Source organism: Haematobia irritans, chromosome 5 (genome assembly GCF_050003625.1).
Source record: "Haematobia irritans isolate KBUSLIRL chromosome 5, ASM5000362v1, whole genome shotgun sequence".
Classification (NCBI taxonomy): Eukaryota; Metazoa; Arthropoda; class Insecta; order Diptera; family Muscidae; genus Haematobia; species Haematobia irritans.
The window spans coordinates 74,443,490-74,465,249 of record NC_134401.1 but is presented as its reverse complement, the minus strand read 5'-3'; the positions used below and the strand labels follow the sequence as shown (position 1 = coordinate 74,465,249).

The 21,760-nt window shown below is 33.5% G+C and overlaps 1 protein-coding gene across 1 annotated transcript in view; it reads left to right on the top strand.

Moving 5' to 3' along the window:
* The window catches only part of Pde8 (phosphodiesterase 8), a 130,442-nt gene that overhangs the window by 17,286 nt on the left and 91,396 nt on the right, over window positions 1–21,760 (top strand). Inside the window, exon 2 of the mRNA XM_075313856.1 lies at window positions 9,650–11,034. Coding sequence (XP_075169971.1) covers window positions 9,838–11,034 — 1,197 coding nt within the window. The 5' untranslated portion in view covers window positions 9,650–9,837. The remainder of the gene's footprint in view (window positions 1–9,649; window positions 11,035–21,760) is intronic.

The following is a 21,760-nucleotide window of genomic DNA, read 5'->3' as shown; positions in this document are numbered from 1 at the left end:
TGCTTATTGCCAACATATATTTTTCTCCCCTGGAAAATTATTTTTATAAAGACAAAATACATGGTTTTCGCGACAATTACCTACTCTAGATGGATGCGGCAACCATGTCCAAACATGTTTTTTCTGTGCGTGTAATTCCACTTTTATTTTTATTTTGGTTACGACTTCATTTTCTTAATTTCAATTAGAAAGACGTTTTTCCCTCCCACCAGGGTTTGAATCTGAGTATGTTGGCTCCATAACAGAAAGACTTAGCACACTCATCCATAAATGCCATTGAATATGAAGCAACGAAACGTCAATTAAAATATTTGTCGTATGATCGTAATATGACACCAAGACATAACATTCGAACTACTTCCCAAAATGTTCTTTATTGCTATGAATTTTTTTTATCAAATATTTTTCTAAAATTTAATTTCTTCTATTATACACGGTTTTTATTTTGTTATTTTGGGCATATATTTTTGTATAAATATATATTTTCCTTTGAAAACCTACAAAAAATTGCTCATAATTTGGAAAACCTTCTCCAACGAACTTCCATGGAAGTGAAAAAGTCAAACGGTACAGATTTAATTTTTTTATAATTTTTTTTTACTACTTATTGATTTTCTATTCTTTGTGAAATTTAATAGTCTAAAACTTAAATCTTCACTTACAACGGCCTAATAGCGTACTTTCTAAGACTTGTCTCAAAGAACTGCATCGGAAGAGGATCCCGGTGTGCTTTTAAAGAAATGGTTGTTGGACAACCTCCAATTTTTTCACTATTTAATAAGTGTTTTACATTTTTATTGTGATTTTTATTTATTTGGTTTTAACCGATTTTGAAAAAAAAAACCTAAAACCGGCTTAAAAAAGCGATTATTGGACATCCTAGAGGTATATCCATATTTGTACAATTGAAGCAATAAATTCTTAAAGCTGTATATCTAAATTTGAAGCGAGTGCAAAAAAACTTTAATAAGATCGGCTAAAATCGGTCGAGTCTTGCTAACAACATACACTGAAAAAAAAATATTTACGTCATAGTAAAGATTATGCAACCTAAATTTTAGGATGTGCAATTTACAAAATATTAGAGACAAATTTCTTAAAAACAATGACATTTTAATTAAAACAAAGTTTATTTGAAAAAAAAGAGTTTTTTCGTCCCTCCGTTAAAATCGCATGTCTTTGAGGAAAATTTTCCTTAAAATAAAGAAACACATTGTTGATTTAAAGAAATCGTCCTTAAATTAACTGAAATATTGAACCTTTAGATTTAAGATAAAAAAGCTTGAAATATAGACTAAGACTCATTTTGAGGATTTAGTTTTTGTTTTTTTTTTTTTTTTTTGAATTAAGAAAACATTTTTACTTTGAGGTATCCACTATAATTTGGATTTTTAAATTGGAATTTGTTTGTACGTGAATAGCTTTATTAATATACCGCGAAAAGAAATTGAAAATTCTATAATTTTATTGATCCTAGATTTAAGGCCACAAAAAAATGTCTTTATTTTAAAGAAGCCGCATCTTTGGATCCAAGTAAACTTTTGTTTGAGTGTACACAGGATGGACAGGTAGTTCTAAAGACCGCAGGGTATGATTCTAAACCGATCATCTTAGTTTTGAATAGTAGGTATTCGGTTAAAATCAAAAAAAAAAAATAATAATAAATTAGTGAATATGAGTTCGAGTCACTCATTTTATTCCATAAAGGTTCGATTTTAATCGCTAAAATTAAAACTAAATTGGTAAAAAAGGCACACACCTTTAATTTAAAATTAACTAATTTTTAAGAAAGATGAACTTCGAAATTTTTATTTGTTTAAACGATGTGATTTTCGTAGAAATTGGGAAGAATGTTTTCTTTATATTAGTTAACATTTTCCTATATTTATGTACTACTACACCGAAAAAATTTTCTTCGTAAAAAGAACGAAAAATTTCGTTAAAAGTATGATATTTGTCATTGTTTTACAACCAAAGAAACTTTGCATTAAAAGTACGAAATATTTCGTTCTTTTTATGAAGAAAAGTTCTTACAAATTTTTCGTAGTTCGTATTCGTATTTTAAAGACATGAAATCTTTGGCCTCACGACAATATCTTTTCAGTGTACAAAGCAAAGTACAAAGCACATCAATTTTTATACCCTTCACCACTACTGTGGTACAGGGTATAAGTTTGTGCATTTGTATGTAACGCCAAAAAATAGTGGTCATAGACCCATCTTTTAGTGTACCGATCGGCTTAGACTTAAATTCTGAGTCGATTTAGCGATGTCCGTCTGTCTGTCTGTCTGTCTGTCCGTCCGTCTGTCTGTATATCTAATTTTGTGCACAAAGTACAGCTCGCAATTTAAGTCCGATCGTCCTCAAATTTGGCATAGGGCCGTTTCTTGGGACAGAGACAATCGCTATTGGTTTTGGAAAAAATCGGTTCAGATTTAGATATAGCTGCCATATATATTTATCCCCGATTTGGTCATAGTTAGCGTGTTTATCAACCGATTTTCTTGAAATACCGTACATCCAAATATTTTATGAATCACGAAAATCTTGCAAAATATCAGCCAAATCGGTTCAGATTTAGATATAGCTCGCATATATATCTTTCGTCCGATTTAGACTCATATGACCACAGAGGCCAAAGTTTACTACCGATCTTCGTGAAATTTTGCACAGAGGATAGAATTGACATTCTACCAATGCTTGGTAAATTTGATTGAAATCGGTTCAAATATAGATATAGCTCACATATATATCTTTTGCCCGATTTGGACTTATATGGTCTCAAAAGCCAGAGTTTTGACCTGTTTTGAACTTATTTGGCCTCAAAATCCAGGGTTTTGCCGTGATTTGCTTCAAATTTCGCACAAGGAGTACGTTTAGTAGTATCGGTAATTACGCCAAATTTGGTTGAAATCGGTTCAAATTCAGATATGGGTCCCATATATATCTTCCGTCCGATTTGCACTCCCATTTACGTAAATTTTCGCATAGATAGCAGCATTATTATTCTAACTATACATGTCAAATTTAGTCAAAATCGGTTCAGATTATATATAGCTCCCATATATACACCAGAGTTGGGGAAATATGGTAGACTGTTACACATTTTAGACCCATTTTCAATGGAAGTTTCCTCCAATTAACTAGATAGCGTTAGCCGATTTAAATTTTAATTCTAGAGATTTTGTAGAAGTCTCCTTTATATAGCTTCCAGCAAATGGCAAGTAGTTGAGATGGTAACACAAATTTTGGCCTACATAGGGGTGAAAGGTATAATATAGTCGGTCCCGCCCGACTTTAGACTTTACTTACTTGTTTTAACTTAATAATAACATAATATATTGAGAATATTATAATACCATAATAAGGACACCATAAACGAGTCAAAAACTTTACAACAAGGTGTATTTTCTGCCATATAATGGCTGGAATCATTGGTAATGTTTGAATTGAGCTTTGAAATATGTGGAAAACCTTATTCTGGCAGCAAGGGTTAGATAAAAAACGGCGATTTGTTCACATTTCAATAGAAACATGTCGAAAAATAAAAAAAAAACTAAAAATAGCTAAAATGGTCATAAAAAAAGGAAAAAAAGCTAAATGCATTTTTCAAAAAATCCAGATCTAGCGGGAAAAAAGCTAAATTGGCAACGCTGGTTATATAAGCGCATTTCTTCAATAAAATACATGTTTTATTAATATATTAAATATATTTATTACGAATCAACAGCATCGACTGGCCTTGAAATATTAGTTTATTGATACAGTATGTTATTTCCAATTTCCATGCTTTAGCTTTTCTCAACTGTAAAAAGTAATTTTTGCAACGTCTACCTTCCAGTTTTAATAAGATGCTGCCTAACGATTTTGTCCTCCTTTTACCATTTCAATCCCCACAAATATAAAAAAGGTTAGCGTCACTGAATATTACCTGATAATTGAAGATTCCAAACTGAAAACGAATAATGTGGTGTCTTCTTGTTTCATTCTTAATAATAAACTACCACGCACGTTTATGGACTATTGTTATATACATTGTTTTGTTATTGATTTTCAATAATTTTCAAAGGAACTTCGAAAAATGTAATTTCTAATTTAAAACAACAAATAATTGATATATTTTGTACATTTTTGTATTTTTCGAAACAGTACTGACTATTATATTATTTTTTAACAATCTCTAGATTTTTTTAACGCTCCGTTACCATAACAACACGATTTTAACTGAAAACAAGTAAAGGGTGATTTGTTAAGAGCTTGATAACTTTTTTTAAAAAAAAAAACGCATAAAATTTGCAAAATCTCATCGGTTCTTTATTTGAAACGTTAGATTGGTCCATGACATTTACTTTTTGAAGATAATTTCATTTAAATGTTGACCGCGGCTGCGTCTTAGGTGGTCCATTCGGAAAGTCCAATTTTGGGCAACTTTTTCGAGCATTTCGGCCGGAATAGCCCGAATTTCTTCGGAAATGTTGTCTTCCAAAGCTGGAATAGTTGCTGGCTTATTTCTGTAGACTTTAGACTTGACGTAGCCCCACAAAAAATAGTCTAAAGGCGTCAAATCGCATGATCTTGGTGGCCAACTTACCGGTCCATTTCTTGAGATGAATTGTTCTCCGAAGTTTTCCCTCAAAATGGCCATAGAATCGCGAGCTGTGTGGCATGTAGCGCCATCTTGTTGAAACCACATGTCAACCAAGTTCAGTTCTTCCATTTTTGGCAACAAAAAGTTTGTTAGCATCGAACGATAGCGATCGCCATTCACCGTAACGTTGCGTCCAACAGCATCTTTGAAAAAATACGGTCCAATGATTCCACCAGCGTACAAACCACACCAAACAGTGCATTTTTCGGGATGCATGGGCAGTTCTTGAACGGCTTCTGGTTGCTCTTCACTCCAAATGCGGCAATTTTGCTTATTTACGTAGCCATTCAACCAGAAATGAGCCTCATCGCTGAACAAAATTTGTCGATAAAAAAGCGGATTTTCTGCCAACTTTTCTAGGGCCCATTCACTGAAAATTCGACGTTGTGGCAGATCGTAAGTCTATTCATGATGAAATGTCAAAGCATACTGAGCATCTTTCTCTTTGACACCATGTCTGAAATCCCACGTGATCTGTCAAATACTAATGCATGAAAATCCTAACCTCAAAAGAATCACCCTTTATATACGGCCGTAAGTTCGGCCAGGCCGAATCTTATGTACCCTCCACCATGGATTGCGTAGGAACTTCTACTAAAGACTGTCATCCACAATCGAATTACTTGGGTTGCGATAACACTTGCCGATGGCAAGGTATCGTAAAACTTTTTAACACTGTCTCCTAAATTGTAAGTTAGCCCATACGGGGTATATATTAAACAAAAAAAGGCCGATTAAATACGTATATAATCTAGTTTGACAAAATTTTCTATAGAAATAAAATTTTGACAAAATTTTCTATAGAAATGAAACCTCGACAAAATTTTCTATAGAAATAAAATTTTGACAAAATTTTCTATAGAAATAAAAATTTGACAAAATTTTCTATAGAAATAAAAACTTGACAAAATTTTCTATAGAAATAAAATGTTGACAAAATTTTCTATGGAATTAAATTGTTGACAAAATTTTCTATAGCAATACAATTTTGACAAAAATTTCTATAGAAATAAAATGTTGACAAAATTTTGTATAGAAATGAAATTTTGACAAAACTTAGTATAGAAATAAAATGTTGACAAAACTTTCTACAGAAATAAATTTTTTACAAAATTTTCTATAGAAATAAAATTTTGACAAACATTTCTATAGAATAAACTTTTGACAAAACTTTCTATAGAAATGAAATTTTAACAAAACTTTCTATAGTAATAAAATTTGACAAAATTTTCTATGGAAATAAAGTTTTGGTAGATTACAAAATTTTCTATAGAAATAAAATTTTGACAAAATTTTCTATGGAAATAAAATTTTGACAAACATTTGTATAGAAATAAACTTTTGACAAAACTTTCTATAGAAATGAAATTTTGACAAAACTTTCTACAGTAATAAAATTTGACAAAATTTTCTATGGAAATAAAGTTTTGGTAGATTATTTTTGGCGATATGGACCAATTTTTGTGTAATAAGTCATCGGATATATATAACTAAATACCGATATGGACCAATTTACATGGCTGTTAGAGGCCATATATTGACAAAATGTACCAAATTTCAACCGTATCGGATGACTTTTGCTCCTCCAAGAGGTTCCGGACGTCAAATCTGGGGACGGTTTATATGGGAACTATATATAATTATGGACCGATATGGACCAATTTTTGCATGGTTGTTAGAGACCATATACTAACACCATGTACCAAATTTCAACTGGATCGGATGAATTTTGCTCTTCCAAGAGGCTCCGGAGGTCAAATCTGGGGATCGGTTTATATGGGGGCTATATATAATTATGGACCGATATGGACCAATTTTTGCATGGTTGTTAAAAACCGTATACTAAGACCACGTACTAAATTTCAACCGGATCGGATGAATTTTGCTCCTCCAAGAGGCTCCGGTGGTCAAATCTGGGGATCGGTTTATATGGGAGCTATATATAATTATGGACCGATATGGACCAATTTTTGCATGGTTGTTAGAGGCCGTATACTAACATCAGGTACCAAATTTCAACCGGATTGGATGAATTTTGCCCCTCCAAAAGTCTCCGGAGGTCAAATCTGGGGATCGGTTTATATGGGGGCTATATATAATTATGGACCGATATGGACCAATTTTTGCATGGTTGTTAGAGACCATATACTAACATCAGGTACCAAATTTCAATCGGATCGGATGAATTTTGCCCCTCCAAGAGGCTCCGGAGGTCAAATCTGGGGATCGGTTTATATGGGGGCTATATATAATTATGGACCGATATGGACCAATTTTTGCATGGTTGTTAGAGACCGTATACTTAGACCACGTACCAACTTTCAACCGGATCGGATTAATTTTGCTGCTCCGGGAGGCTCCCCAAGCCAAATTTTGGGATCGGTTTATATGGGGGCTATACGTAAACGTGGTCCGATATGGTCCATTTTCAATACCATCCGACCTACATCAATAACAACTACTTGTGCCAAGTTTCAAGTCGATAGCTTGTTTCGTTCGGAAGTTAGCGTGATTTCCACAGACGGACGGACAGCCGGACGGACGGACAGACGGACAGACGGACGGACGGACGGACATGCTTAGATCGACTCAGAATTTCACCACGACCCATATATATAATATATATATATATATATGGGTCGTATATATATATATAATATATATACTTTATGGGGTCTTAGAGCAATATTTCGATGTGTTACAAACGGAATGACAAAGTTAATATACCCCCATCCTATGGTGGAGGGTATAAAAACAACCCTTGCGCAAACACTTCGGGCATATCGATTACATAAATGACAGATATAAGTTACATGTAGATAAAAGAAAGAAAAGAAAATGAACTCTCTATTTTATTAAAGCCAATTTAACTTTATTTTAGTGCATGGAATTATTATATATGGAGAAAGTTTCCTTTACTCTAATAATTTTTTGAGTATGTTAGTTAAATGAACTAAAAAACGGGTAAAAATTATACACAAATGAAGTAAAAAGTTTTACTAAATTCGTACTTCTCACAAAATAGTTCATTATTTCTTGAAATTTGTAAATTTTATTACAAATGTGACCATCATGAACTTCGTATGTCACTAAAGACATTCTTGCAATTTTGAACTCAAACTACAAAATTTTCTTTAGCAAGTGAAAAAAATTAATTATGTCTAATAAATTTTCTTGAATTTGTCGAAAAATATTTACTTATCGGCGTGATGCTAGCGATTGTAATACTGTTTTGTTAAAATTTTCTGAAAATATTAAATATTTTCTAAAATTAACTCAATGTTTTCTTCCTGGTGGGTTCACTGTTTTTTCTGTGTATTTCATTAAGTGTGTTTCCTTAAGATTTGAAGAGATTGAATACTTCATAGTAAGAATGAATTAAATTATTTATTTATTCATTATTTTATTTATTCATATTTATGATATGCTTTCTATAATAAAAGAAGTCAGATATATCATTTTATAAGAAATTTACTAAATTTGAGGAAACTCGGTTTTAGTTCGGTTTTTGTTCATTTTTATCTGTGAATAAAAGTTGTTATCAGTGAATAAAATTTTCTTGTTCAGTTTTACATTATTATACCACGCGAATAAATTAGTATTAGTAAAATTCCATGCCTTATTCTAGTTAATGAACTATTCCTAACTGCTTTCAGTTTAGGATTTGTATTCTTTAAAATGGATTATTAAAGACAAGTAATAGTGAAAAAATTACGATTTTAGTGGCTAAACTCGAACTTAATACCAACTTTAAAGAACTAACAAAATTGCAATAAAATCAACATCAAAACAAACTAAGGATAAATTCATGTTGTATATGCAGAGTGATAAAAGAAACGTGCCGCCTTTCGAAGTGATATTTTGTTTTAGTTTTTATGAAAATACTCTCATTTACTTAAGGTAAATGTCATACTACGTACGTCTTCAGAGCGTTGTATATACTGAAAGAAGTTTTTTCATTTCTGCGGAGCGAAACTTTAGACAAACGACATTTTCATTTACTTTAAAAATTTTCTGTAAAAACAGAAAATTCTAATAAATTTGGGTTTAGTTGCTCTCAAAGTAAGGAAAAATAAACTTCGTTCCGTTTTGTTTTATTTGGGTGCACGACGCATAATTTATCCTTTCGAGAAATGCGAAATTTTTGTAGAGAGAAAAGGAGAGGTGTAGAAAGAGATTGTTTTATGCTATTTAGTGACAACGTGTTGAAATGAGTCAATTGTTTCCCATCTTCAGTAACTCTTTAAAAAAAATTCAACTTTTGGAACAACCATATGACAAAGAAGATAGAAATTTCATTGAAATTAAAAAAAAAAATAAAATTTAACCGATGGTAAAAAAGCTTTTCGTGAGAAAATGCCAATAACTATCCGGTTTCGGTTTGTGTAATTAAATCCGATAAACCGGTAATTGAATCCGATTAACAGGCGCCTTCTGATTAATCTATGCTCTGATCACATATTCGCGTAGTCGATCTAGTCCCTAATGTCCCTTCATCCGCCTGTCGGGGGGATATTTCGAATAGATCTATCCATGTGCGACCAGCCGTCCGTTGAAGTATGCTATCTACCGATCGAAGGACAACATAGCGGACAAATGGGTCATATAGAGCGACATAATCTGATCTCAAGATGTGACATCTAGAGAGCATTCCAGACACTCATTTTGTATCATAGCCGCTTAAATGTTGTCGTCTTGAGTGTCGTATCTTAAGAAGCTCAAAGGCCTTGAAGATGTTTTTCCATCTATGACCCCTTACCAGAGAAAATTGAGGAAATTCTTGCGAGATCCACGAGGGTATATAAGGAATCGACCTTACATGTTTTTGTGTTTTGTTAGTAAGAAGGAGTTATGTACTTATGTAGTTGTGTGTGTGTGCGTTTGTTTCACAAAACTTAAACAAAAAACCATTGAACCGATTGTTTATCTTATCACTGTAATTGTTACAAACATGTACCTTTGATTGTGCGGTCTATCTGAATAAAAAATATACATTGAAGAGCGTAAATGTGACACACAAAAGTGTACAGTGGGCCAAAGCAATCGTTGGCCAGAATGATGTGTGAATGTGTCCGGGTAATTATTGCTTCAAACAAACAAAATTAAATTACTCTCTACATAGAAAATAAGAAATTCAATAACCACGGGGTCGTTATTCGATTGACAAAAGTTTATCAATACCCATATTATGCGTAACTGTTTCAAAAAGTTTTCACTTTTCCGAAAACGGTCCTTAAAACATACCTCAGATCAGAGGCAATTATCTGAAGAGGGAAGTCTACAAAACGATGACGATGAAGATGTCTACACACCTAGGGTGCCCAGAGCAGTTATCAATAGGGTGGAAAAGAAAGAGCAAACACCACCGGTCCATACCCCTCTAAATGGTTGTACGAGTTCAAATGAAATTGATAAGCATTCGATGTTAAGCAATTGCGAAGATGTTGTCAATGATAACAAGAACATTGAAATTAAAAACGGAGATATCACTGCAGAACTAACAACATCAAGTCAAGATGGCAATGGTGCCGCTAATGAACACCAATTATTGTGTGATTTGCTGTTAAATAACCAAAGGGATATGAATGAAATGGTATACGGAAATAGACATCAAATTGGTAATGGGCCTAAGATTCAGTGCATGGAAGGTAGCGGAAAAGAGACAAGTGGAAGTTCGTCATTAATTCATCAAAGAAATGAAAGTGAAAAACACTGCAGTGATATGACAAAAATGTACGATGACAAAGACATTGGCGATGGGAGTCTAATTGGCAACGAAAACAAACCCAACGTTCTTAAACTTTCTTTGCCAACGTGGAATAGCACTGAAAGTCCATGCAACATTGATGGCGGTGGTGACGACGCCAGAACTCCGGAAGAAATCGAATACGATGCCAATGTGGCTGCCGAATATGAGGATGTAATGACGCCTCTACCCAACAATACAAAAAATCCCCATTTTGCATTCAACCGCAATCCACGACCGGAAATTGCTGAAGTGATTCGCAGCTTGGACGCGAATGCATTGCGTATTAACAACCTTACTGTTGAAGACAAGTTGGAGCTATTGCGACGATTTGATTGCGGCCATCAGAATCGTCGGCATGGCCGTGGCAATAGTTTTGTACGTTCAATGCCACCGGCTGGTCATTCTATTCACATCGATCTTGGCCTCGCCGAGCAACGACATGACCAGCAGGTTGAAGACATTTCTGATTGCAGCATCGATGGTGTCATTTTGCGCCATCAACGCACGCAGCCTTCAAACGAAATGTCCACATGCGGATTATATGAACGTCGCCAGCCAAAATGTCCGAAACTAAAATTGGTTATGGAAAGTAAATGGAAAGAAATTACGAAGGGTTGCAACGAATTGGACAACGGGGTATGTATATAATGAGCGGCTATAATTTTAGATAAACGTGGAATTACGTTTCCCTACAGCCTCAAAAACAAAGTTGCTTCCCCAACATATTTTAGAGTTAGCACGTATATTGTTTTTGTTTTGTTTTTATTCAGTCTCTTTCAAAATGCATTAATTATCTATGAGCCTACCATTACACCTTATTTATTATGATGTTATGTAAAAGCAAAAATGTTTTTCCCTTTCCCTGACTTTTTCCTTTCCCGGGAAAGCGGGATTTTTTTCGAATTTCCCGGGATCCGGAATCCCGGTAAAGGGAAACCTGCTTTGATGTGGCACACATTTAGACATCTGAATAAATTAGAAATCGCCTAAAGCTACGGTTATAAGGCGCTGTCTGGACAATATATATTATACTAAATTAAGAAATACTTTGTAATAACAAAATACAAAAAGCTTTTACAATGGTCACAATGGACAGTTTCTTCCGACTTATTGGGATTTTTTTTTTGCGATGTTTAAAACTTGTATGGAAATGAAAGAAACTTATTTCGATGTCACCATCGTAAAACAGAGTCACTATATGCACATCTTCGGTCAATATTCCAGAAGGAATACTCCATATATATTTGAAATTAAAGTAATTATCATAATAAAATTTGCCATTTTAATATTTCATAAAAAATCCAATAATTATGACACATGCAATAATTATGAAAATATTTTGAAATTATGCAATTGCAAAAGTGGTTATATAAGGTAAAATAACCCATTGTTTATAAAGGTTTACAGAAATATGACGATAAAAATTAAGAAGAGCAACTTTCGTTTAACCAATTGGGCTAGAACCCACCACTATATATGTCGGACAAGGCAACTATTACTACTTGGTACCATATTCAAATAGGAGAATGCAATTTCCAAAGTAATTGAAAATGTTTACTTAAATTATTTCATTTCATACTTTATTTTATCTAAACAAAAATATCAAAACAATTAAATTATATTATATATTCTTCTCTACACTGTGAGAAAAATATGTTTTTCATATGTTCCGATATAAACAAAATGTGTTTCGGGCACGATTTTAAACCACAATATATTTAAGTGCGAACATGTAATGTTCCTAAACTAACACTAAATGTTTGGGACATCTATGTTAATATGTTAGAATATATTATGTTTGGGGCATGAATGTTTCATAAAAATAATATGTGTGAATGTAAACATATATAACTTAACAAATTTCGAGTAAACATATATATGTTGTGATATTTTATTCAGAGAGCGACAAAAAGAGAGTATAGAGAAAGAAATAGAGATGGAAACCGGGAGGGTTGACGAAAGATATCAACATAACAAAGCGAGAGAATGAAAAAAGCACAATTTCTGTGAAACCGCTTGTATGTTGTTTCGGAAAACTGTTTTATGATAAGGCTAAAAATTTTGATATGCTTAAGTCTAAATATTATTTAATTTGAATAAAGAGAATAGACATTCGGAACCAAGAGAATAGACATTTGAAAAACAAACTGTAAAAAACTGTTCACTCCTAAATAAATTTATGTTTATATTATAAAATTATGTATGTATGTTTATACTCGACTCCACGTTCTTTTGTTAGTTTTTGAATTCCTTCCAAATTTTAAAGTTTTGTACAAAAACAGTTTTTTATTAAAAAATTGTTATTTTTGCAATAAAAAATAATATTATATCCAAAAATCAGTCAATTTCGTTTATATCAAGCACTGTTACTGACTATAAATCTTTAATAACACACATTTCGAAGTTTCATTTAAAAAAAATTTAATATAGTATAAATATAAATGTGTAAATTAAAAAAAAAAACAAGTATATACGGCCGTAAGTTCCCAGGCCGAATCTTATGTACCCTCCACCATGGATTGCGTAGGAACTTCTACTAAAGACTGTCATCCACAATCGAATTACTTGGGTTGCGATAACACTTGCCGATGGCAAGGTATCGTAAAACTTTTTAACACTGTCTTCTAAATTGTAAGTTAGCCCATACGGGGTATATATTAAACAAAAAAAGGCCGATTAAATACGTATATAATCTAGTTTGACAAAATTTTCTATAGAAATAAAATTTTGACAAAATTTTCTATAGAAATGAAACCTCGACAAAATTTTCTATAGAAATAAAATTTTGACAAAATTTTCTATAGAAATAAAAATTTGACAAAATTTTCTATAGAAATAAAAACTTGACAAAATTTTCTATAGAAATAAAATGTTGACAAAATTTTCTATGGAATTAAATTGTTGACAAAATTTTCTATAGCAATACAATTTTGACAAAAATTTCTATAGAAATAAAATGTTGACAAAATTTTGTATAGAAATGAAATTTTGACAAAACTTAGTATAGAAATAAAATGTTGACAAAACTTTCTACAGAAATAAATTTTTTACAAAATTTTCTATAGAAATAAAATTTTGACAAACATTTCCATAGAATAAACTTTTGACAAAACTTTCTATAGAAATGAAATTTTAACAAAACTTTCTATAGTAATAAAATTTGACAAAATTTTCTATGGAAATAAAGTTTTGGTAGATTACAAAATTTTCTATAGAAATAAAATTTTGACAAAATTTTCTATGGAAATAAAATTTTGACAAACATTTGTATAGAAATAAACTTTTGACAAAACTTTCTATAGAAATGAAATTTTGACAAAACTTTCTACAGTAATAAAATTTGACAAAATTTTCTATGGAAATAAAGTTTTGGTAGATTATTTTTGGCGATATGGACCAATTTTTGTGTAATAAGTCATCGGATATATATAACTAAAGACCGATATGGACCAATTTACATGGCTGTTAGAGGCCATATATTGACAAAATGTACCAAATTTCAACCGTATCGGATGACTTTTGCTCCTCCAAGAGGTTCCGGACGTCAAATCTGGGGACGGTTTATATGGGAACTATATATAATTATGGACCGATATGGACCAATTTTTGCATGGTTTTTAGAGACCATATACTAACACCATGTACCAAATTTCAACTGGATCGGATGAATTTTGCTCTTCCAAGAGGCTCCGGAGGTCAAATCTGGGGATCGGTTTATATGGGGGCTATATATAATTATGGACCGATATGGACCAATTTTTGCATGGTTATTAGAGGCCGTAAACTAACATCAGGTACCAAATTTCAACCGGATCGGATGAATTTTGCCCCTCCAAGAGGCTCCGGAGGTCAAATCTGGGGATCGGTTTATATGGGGGCTATATATAATTATGGACCGATATGGACCAATTTTTGCATGGTTGTTAAAAACCGTATACTAAGACCACGTACTAAATTTCAACCGGATCGGATGAATTTTGCACCTCCAAGAGGCTCCGGTGGTCAAATCTGGGGTTCGGTTTATATGGGAGCTATATATAATTATGGACCGATATGGACCAATTTTTGCATGGTTGTTAGAGGCCGTATACTAACATCAGGTACCAAATTTCAACCGGATTGGATGAATTTTGCCCCTCCAAAAGTCTCCGGAGGTCAAATCTGGGGATCGGTTTATATGGGGGCTATATATAATTATGGACCGATATGGACCAATTTTTGCATGGTTGTTAGAGACCATATACTAACATCAGGTACCAAATTTCAATCGGATCGGATGAATTTTGCCCCTCCAAGAGGCTCCGGAGGTCAAATCTGGGGATCGGTTTATATGGGGGCTATATATAATTATGGACCGATATGGACCAATTTTTGCATGGTTGTTAGAGACCGTATACTTAGACCACGTACCAAATTTCAACCGGATCGGATTAATTTTGCTGCTCCGGGAGGCTCCCCAAGCCAAATTTGGGGATCGGTTTATATGGGGGCTATACGTAAACGTGGTCCGATATGGTCCATTTTCAATACCATCCGACCTACATCAATAACAACTACTTGTGCCAAGTTTCAAGTCGATAGCTTGTTTCGTTCGGAAGTTAGCGTGATTTCCACAGACGGACGGACAGCCGGACAGACGGACGGACGGACAGACGGACGGACATGCTTAGATCGACTCAGAATTTCACCACGACCCAGAATATATATACTTTATGGGGTCTTAGAGCAATATTTCGATGTGTTACAAACGGAATAACAAAGTTAATATACCCCCATCCTATGGTGGAGGGTATAAAAAAAGGATAATTTTAGACAAATAAGCAAATAGTTTATAAAACTAGGTAAGTGAAAAAAAAATTAAATAAAACTTTAAGGAAGTCACTAAATGTATATCTCTTTGCAGAAAACTAAAATTATGGATTCTACGTTCTTGAAAACATTAAAAAGCTGACCGATGAAAAAATGGTGGACAATTAACTGGAACTGCTTCAAATAGTTTATAATAATTGGTACGTCAATATGAAAAATTAAATCAACACTTTAGAGAAGTCACTAAATTTAAATCGCTTTGCAGAAAACTAAAATTTTTGGATGCTACATTCTTGCAAACATTAAGAAGCTGACCAATGAAAAATGAGTGGCTTATCGACAAGAAAAAGTTTCCAGAAACATTACAAGTGCAACCAATTAAAATTGTTAAAAACAACAAATTGTTGAAATCAACAACTTCTGGATGAAAATGTGCATCACATCGTCAGTTTAATTCATATGCTATTATCAGTTTAAAATGGATATTTTGTGAATTCCTTCTGCTGGAAATCACCCGATCCAGTACGTTCCTAATTTCAAATTGCCCGCATGTTAATAAATTTTAATGCTGTTTTATGACACCAAAAGGAAGGAAATCGAATTATCAATGCAAAAGTGTTTACTAATAATGTTTAAGATATTTAAAGTTTTGTTGTTTGTTTGTTTTTTTTCTTTGTTCTTATTTGTTGATATGTTTAATAAGATTATTATTTATCAATTGGTATTGTAGTGTATTATGTAGTGTAGTGTATTATTATATATTTTATTTTGATGAAAATGAATAAATTATACAAAATTCATAGAATTTTGGTTTGACTTTCAATTTGAAGTGGGGATATCATTTATACAAATTTAGGTTGAAAAGTATTTGCAAAGATGTTAATTTTGAATTTGACTCGCATCGAAAATTGTTTGACAAATTATTGAGTAGCGATGCATTTCAATTTGAGGATAACACTTGAGATATTATTGCTAATGTGTTGAATTTCACTGTTGAGGGTAATGTCTGTTTTTTGTTGAGAACGCGATTTTCTCAACAATTTCTCAACTTGAATATTACCCTAATCCTTTGAAAAAAATGTTTGAAAAATTGTTGAAATTTAGCATTTTTCAAACGTTTGTGTTTATTGAGGAGCGAAAAAAATAACGCATGCCCGGGAATTCCCGGGAACGGGATCCCGGGAAAAAACCCTATTGGGATGACAGCGTTTTCACATCCTCATCAGTTCACGTATATGTTTGCATACTGCCGCAAGATAATGATGTTTGTTTTATGTAAATATATAAAATGTTTGAACGCACATTGACCCAAATTACATAATATGCTTGGCAACATCTTCCCTCAAACAAGTTTGGGTTCTTATCAGAAATGGTTGTCGGCGATATATATAGGATGTATCAACTTAGCATATATTCCACGAAAGTGGAGGGAATCAAAAGTCGTTTTCATACCTAAAGCGGGAAAAGCCTCTCACTCGAATGCGAAGGATTTCCGACCAATTAGCTTATCATCATTCCTACTTAAAACTCTGGAGAGGATGATAGATATTTATCTTAGAACTAGCGTCGATTCGAGTTTGCTCTCAAAACGACAACATGCATACTCGAAGGGCAGGTCTACTGAGACCGCATTACATGAACTAGTCAGCTTTATTGAAAGCTCACTATCTGTCAAAGAATACACAATCGTGGCATTTCTAGACATCGAAGGGGCGTTCAATAACGTCCATCCGAGCTCGATATTAAATGGACTGACGACTCTGAATGTTGATCCAGGTATACTTAGGCTGTTAGACGAACTTCTAAGGAAGAGACGCATTTCAGCCACACTAGGACAAGCAAACATACAAAGGTATGTGAACAGAGGCACTCCTCAAGGAGGAGTTCTATCACCTCTTCTTTGGAATGTTGTTATAAACGACCTTCTGGTTTCCCTAGAACAGCTAGAGGTATTATACAGAGAGCCCTCCGGATGACTGAGAAATGGGCGAATGGGTCTTGGGGTAAATCCTGCAAAGACAGAACTAGTCATGTACTGCAAAGATCACAAAACTCCAACGGTTAGGCCCATTTCCTTAGGGGGTATTGAAATTCCCTTTAGGGAGTGTGCAAAATACCTTGGCGTTATTTTGGACAGGAAGCTGAACTTTAAGTTTAATATTGAAGAAAGGGCGAGGAAAGCAACTGTAGCTTTATACTCGTGCAAAAAGGCAATAGGGAAAAAGTGGGGACTAAAACCAAAAATTGTACATTGGCTATACACGGCAGTGGTTAGACATATAATGCTATATGGTGCTGTAGTCTGGTGGCCGGCACTTCACCAGCCGACAAGTTTAGACAAAGTTCAGCGTATGGCGTGCTTGTGTATCTCAGGTGCATTCAGCAAGACAGGAACAAACTCCCTTAATGTCAATTAAACACCTCTTGTGTGAGTGTCCTGCATTTTGTGTAAAGCGCAAGCAACTTTTAGGAGCATATAGCTTCAGATTACTGGCGGATCTGGAAAACGTTAACTTAAGCAGTCTGCTAATGTTTTTGGAACAATCTGGTTGGTTCAACAAAGAAAAATAATCAAGAAGGTTCAGCGGTTAAAACTAGAAGTGCCCATATGTAATAGGTACTTTTAGTTAATGTGGTATCACAATGGACTGAATAGTCTAAGTGAGCCTGAATCTTAATCGGGCTGCCACTTTAACCTAACCTAACCTAATGTCATACTGCATCTATTTCCTTTAGACATTTTAGCCAAACAGTCAGCTGCAACAACGGCTGTGCGGTTGCGTGAGCTATCGCAGTGGTCGGAAAAAAGTTACGGTCACAGTTTGGTCCTCAAAATAATGCCAGATGTGCCTAACGTAGTGGTGGGAAGTGGTGAATTGGCTAAGAAGTAATGCTCCAAGCAATATTGGCATTAATATATACTCAGACAGTCAACCTGCAATAAAATCCTTGGACTCTGTGTTCCTCAACTCGAAAACGGCCATCGACTGCCGCAAATCTCTCAATGAGATGGCTGAGCAGCACAATATTCACCTAATATGGGTGCCTGGCCATAGGAACATACCGGGGAACTGCGAAGCAGATGAGCTAGCAAGGCTAGGAACTACCTTACATATTCCAGGGGAACTAGAATCTGTTGGTATGCCTCTGGCTACCTGCAAGCTCTTACTGCGTGGGAAGGCTGTCATGATGGCAAATGTTCGATGGGAGAATTGTAAGGTTTGTAACGACACCAAGCAAATATGGCCCCATTTCAACTTAAACCGCACACTAGATATGCTAGTGTTCTCGAGACGCCAGATATCACTCCTGATATTTGCTATAACGGGTCGTTGTCTGATAGCGATTTTGCAAAAACTATTGGTGCGAAGTATAATGACTATTGTATGAGCTGTCATGATGCGGTGGAAAAGGAAACAATGAAACACCTCTTGTGTGAGTGTCCTGCATTTTGTGTAAGGCATAAGCAAATTTTAGGGGCATATAGCTTCAGATTACTGGCGGACTTGGAAAACGTTAACTTAAGCAGTCTGCTAATGTTTTGGAACAATCTGGTTGGTTCAACAGAAGAAAATAATCGAGAAGGTTCAACGGTTAAAACTAGAAGTGCCCATATGTAATAGGTACCTTTAGTTAGTGTGGTATCACAATGGACTGAATAGTCTAAGTGAGCCTGAATCTTAATCGGGCTGCCACCTAACCTAACCTAACCTATCAGAAATGGTTCGATATACCTGTACAAAACACCGACAAAATAGAAATAATGAACTAACTCGTGCGAAAAATTAACTAAATTCTACTCCACATTTTAAGATTTCCACAAAGCGTTGATTAAAACCAGGACCCTTTAATTCCCTTTTTAACTCCAGTTTACAAAATTAGTACAGTACAGTTTACAAAATTACACAATCTCATAGAAGAAACAATGAACTAAAATTACAGAAACAAGATCACTGGCGCCAAATCATCAAATCAGTTTAACTAAAAATACTTACAGAATCCTTTGATTTGGTTTCAAACCATTTTTTAAATATCCTGAGGCATGAAAACGCCGTATTAGGGATTTATTTATAATTATAACATTTTAAATTTTTACTCAAAAGTAATTTGAATTTTTGTTTGACAACTTCGAAATGTAATTGACAGAGAGTATTAAAAAAACAAGAGGACGAAAATTTCTCTTCTACACGGTTGAAAAAGACTGTTTTTCATATGTTTGGCTATAAACATTATATGTTTGGAACACAAATTTTTAAACACAATATTTTTGAGTGCAAGCATATAATGTTCATAAACTAGCATAACATGTTTGGGACATATATGTTAATATGTTAGAACATATTAAGTTTGGGACATAAAATGTTTGTAAATATAATATGCTTGGATGCAAACATATATTAATTTAGAAATAGCCTATAAACATATATGTGTTTAGTAGCTTGGAGCGCTATTTAACAGGGAGCGATTTTGAATTAAGTTGGTGGTTGTTGCTTGTTATTACAAAATTAACATTTTATTTTTCCTTGGGCAATTGATCAGCTACTTCTTTGATCCTTACAAACTGTGTGGTCCGCTGTTCGAATCCCCGTCCGGCAAAAGGTAAAATTAAAATAAAAAAAAATCATAAAATTGAATAATTTATTCTAAAATTTTTGTATTACAGAAAAAGGTGCTAAGAACTAAAAAATCTCGTGGAAGTGAGAAAGATGTGGGGGAATATACAATTGGGCAGAAACAAAATTTTGAGCATTCAGGTCGAAAACCTATGTTGTTAGCACCTATATTACCTGTTTATTTTCATAATTCATTATGATTGTAAATATATAAATAAATAAATAAAATTTTGAGCACAATATTGTTTGGGAGAATTTTTTTAAGCATATAATATTTTTGGGTGCAAAATGCTTCCAAACATATTATATGGTCACATAATGACATATTGTTTTTTGGAAGACAACATTATTGAATTTGGATGCAAAAATACAAAATGTTTGGAAATTGACTACCCAAACATATATTTTTTTAGACCAATATGCTTTCAAACATATTATATATTGGAAGAGATCAAACATATAAATGTTTGGGCAATAGCCAAAAATGTATATGCTTGAAGCAAAATATGTTTGGGAGTATATGTTACAGAAGCGATTTTTTGTGAGCGTGTACAAAACAACAAATGTCAACCGTATAGATGTCGCACAATGCCTGCACACGGATGAAAAAGGCTGTTTTTCATATGTTTGGCTATAAACATTATATGTTTGGAACACAAATTTTTAAACACAATATTTTTTAGTGCAAGCATATAATGTTCATAAACTAGCATAACATGTTTGGGACATATATGTTAATATGTTAGAACATATTATGTTTGGGACATAAAATGTTTGTAAATATAATATGCTTGGATGCAAACATATATTAATTTAGAAATAGCCTATAAACATATATGTGTTTACTAGCTTGGAGCGCTATTTAACAGGGAACGATATTGAATTAAGTTGGTGGTTGTTGCTTGTTATTACAAAATTAACATTTTATTTTTCCTTGGGCAATTGATCAGCTACTTCTTTGATCCTTACAAACTGTGTGGTCCGCTGTTCGAATCCCCGTCCGGCAAAAGGTACAATTAAAATAAAAAAAATCATACAATTGAATAATTTCTTCTACAATGTTTGTATTACAGAAAAAGGTGCTAAGAACTAAAAAATCTCGTGGAAGTGAGAAAGATGTGGGGGAATATACAATTGGGCAGAAACAAAATTTTGAGCATTCAGGTCGAAAACCTATGTTGTTAGCACATATATTACCTTTTTTTTCATAATTCGTTATGATTGTAAATATATAAATAAATAACATTTTGAGCACAATATTGTTTGGGAGAATTTTTTTAAGCATATAATATTTTTGGGTGCAAAATGCTTCCAAACATATTATATGTTCACATAATAACATATTGTTTTTTGGAAGACAACATTATTGAATTTGGATGCAAAAATACAAAATGTTTGGAACTTAGACTACCCAAACATATATTGTTTAGACTAATATGCTTTCAAACATATTATATATTGGAAGAGATCAAACATATAAATGTTTGGGCAATACCCAAAAATGTATATGCTTGAAGCAAAATATGTTTGGGAGTATATGTTACAGAAGCGATTTTTTATGAGCGTGCAGATTCTTAAATTCTTTATTAAGGCATCGGCAGTTATAGTTTCAAATTGTCTGCCAAAAAATTTAATAGAATGAAAAGATTTATATAAAATAACATTTGTTACTACAAAGTAGGTTCTAAATCCTATTTTTCTTACGATTCATAAGGCCGGCAGAGATTGAACTGGGTGACGCCGACGCAAACTGTATGATATTTGAGAGAAGCGCCGATAAAAACTGCATGACATTAGATAAATTTCCTCATGACTGCCACCTACTGTCGCAGTTTCGCTTGACAGTTTCGTTCTCTTGTTTTCTTAATACTCTCTGTAATTGACTTTGTTATCCGACCGCACCCTCAAAAAAAAAAAAAAAATCGCTTCTGTAACATATA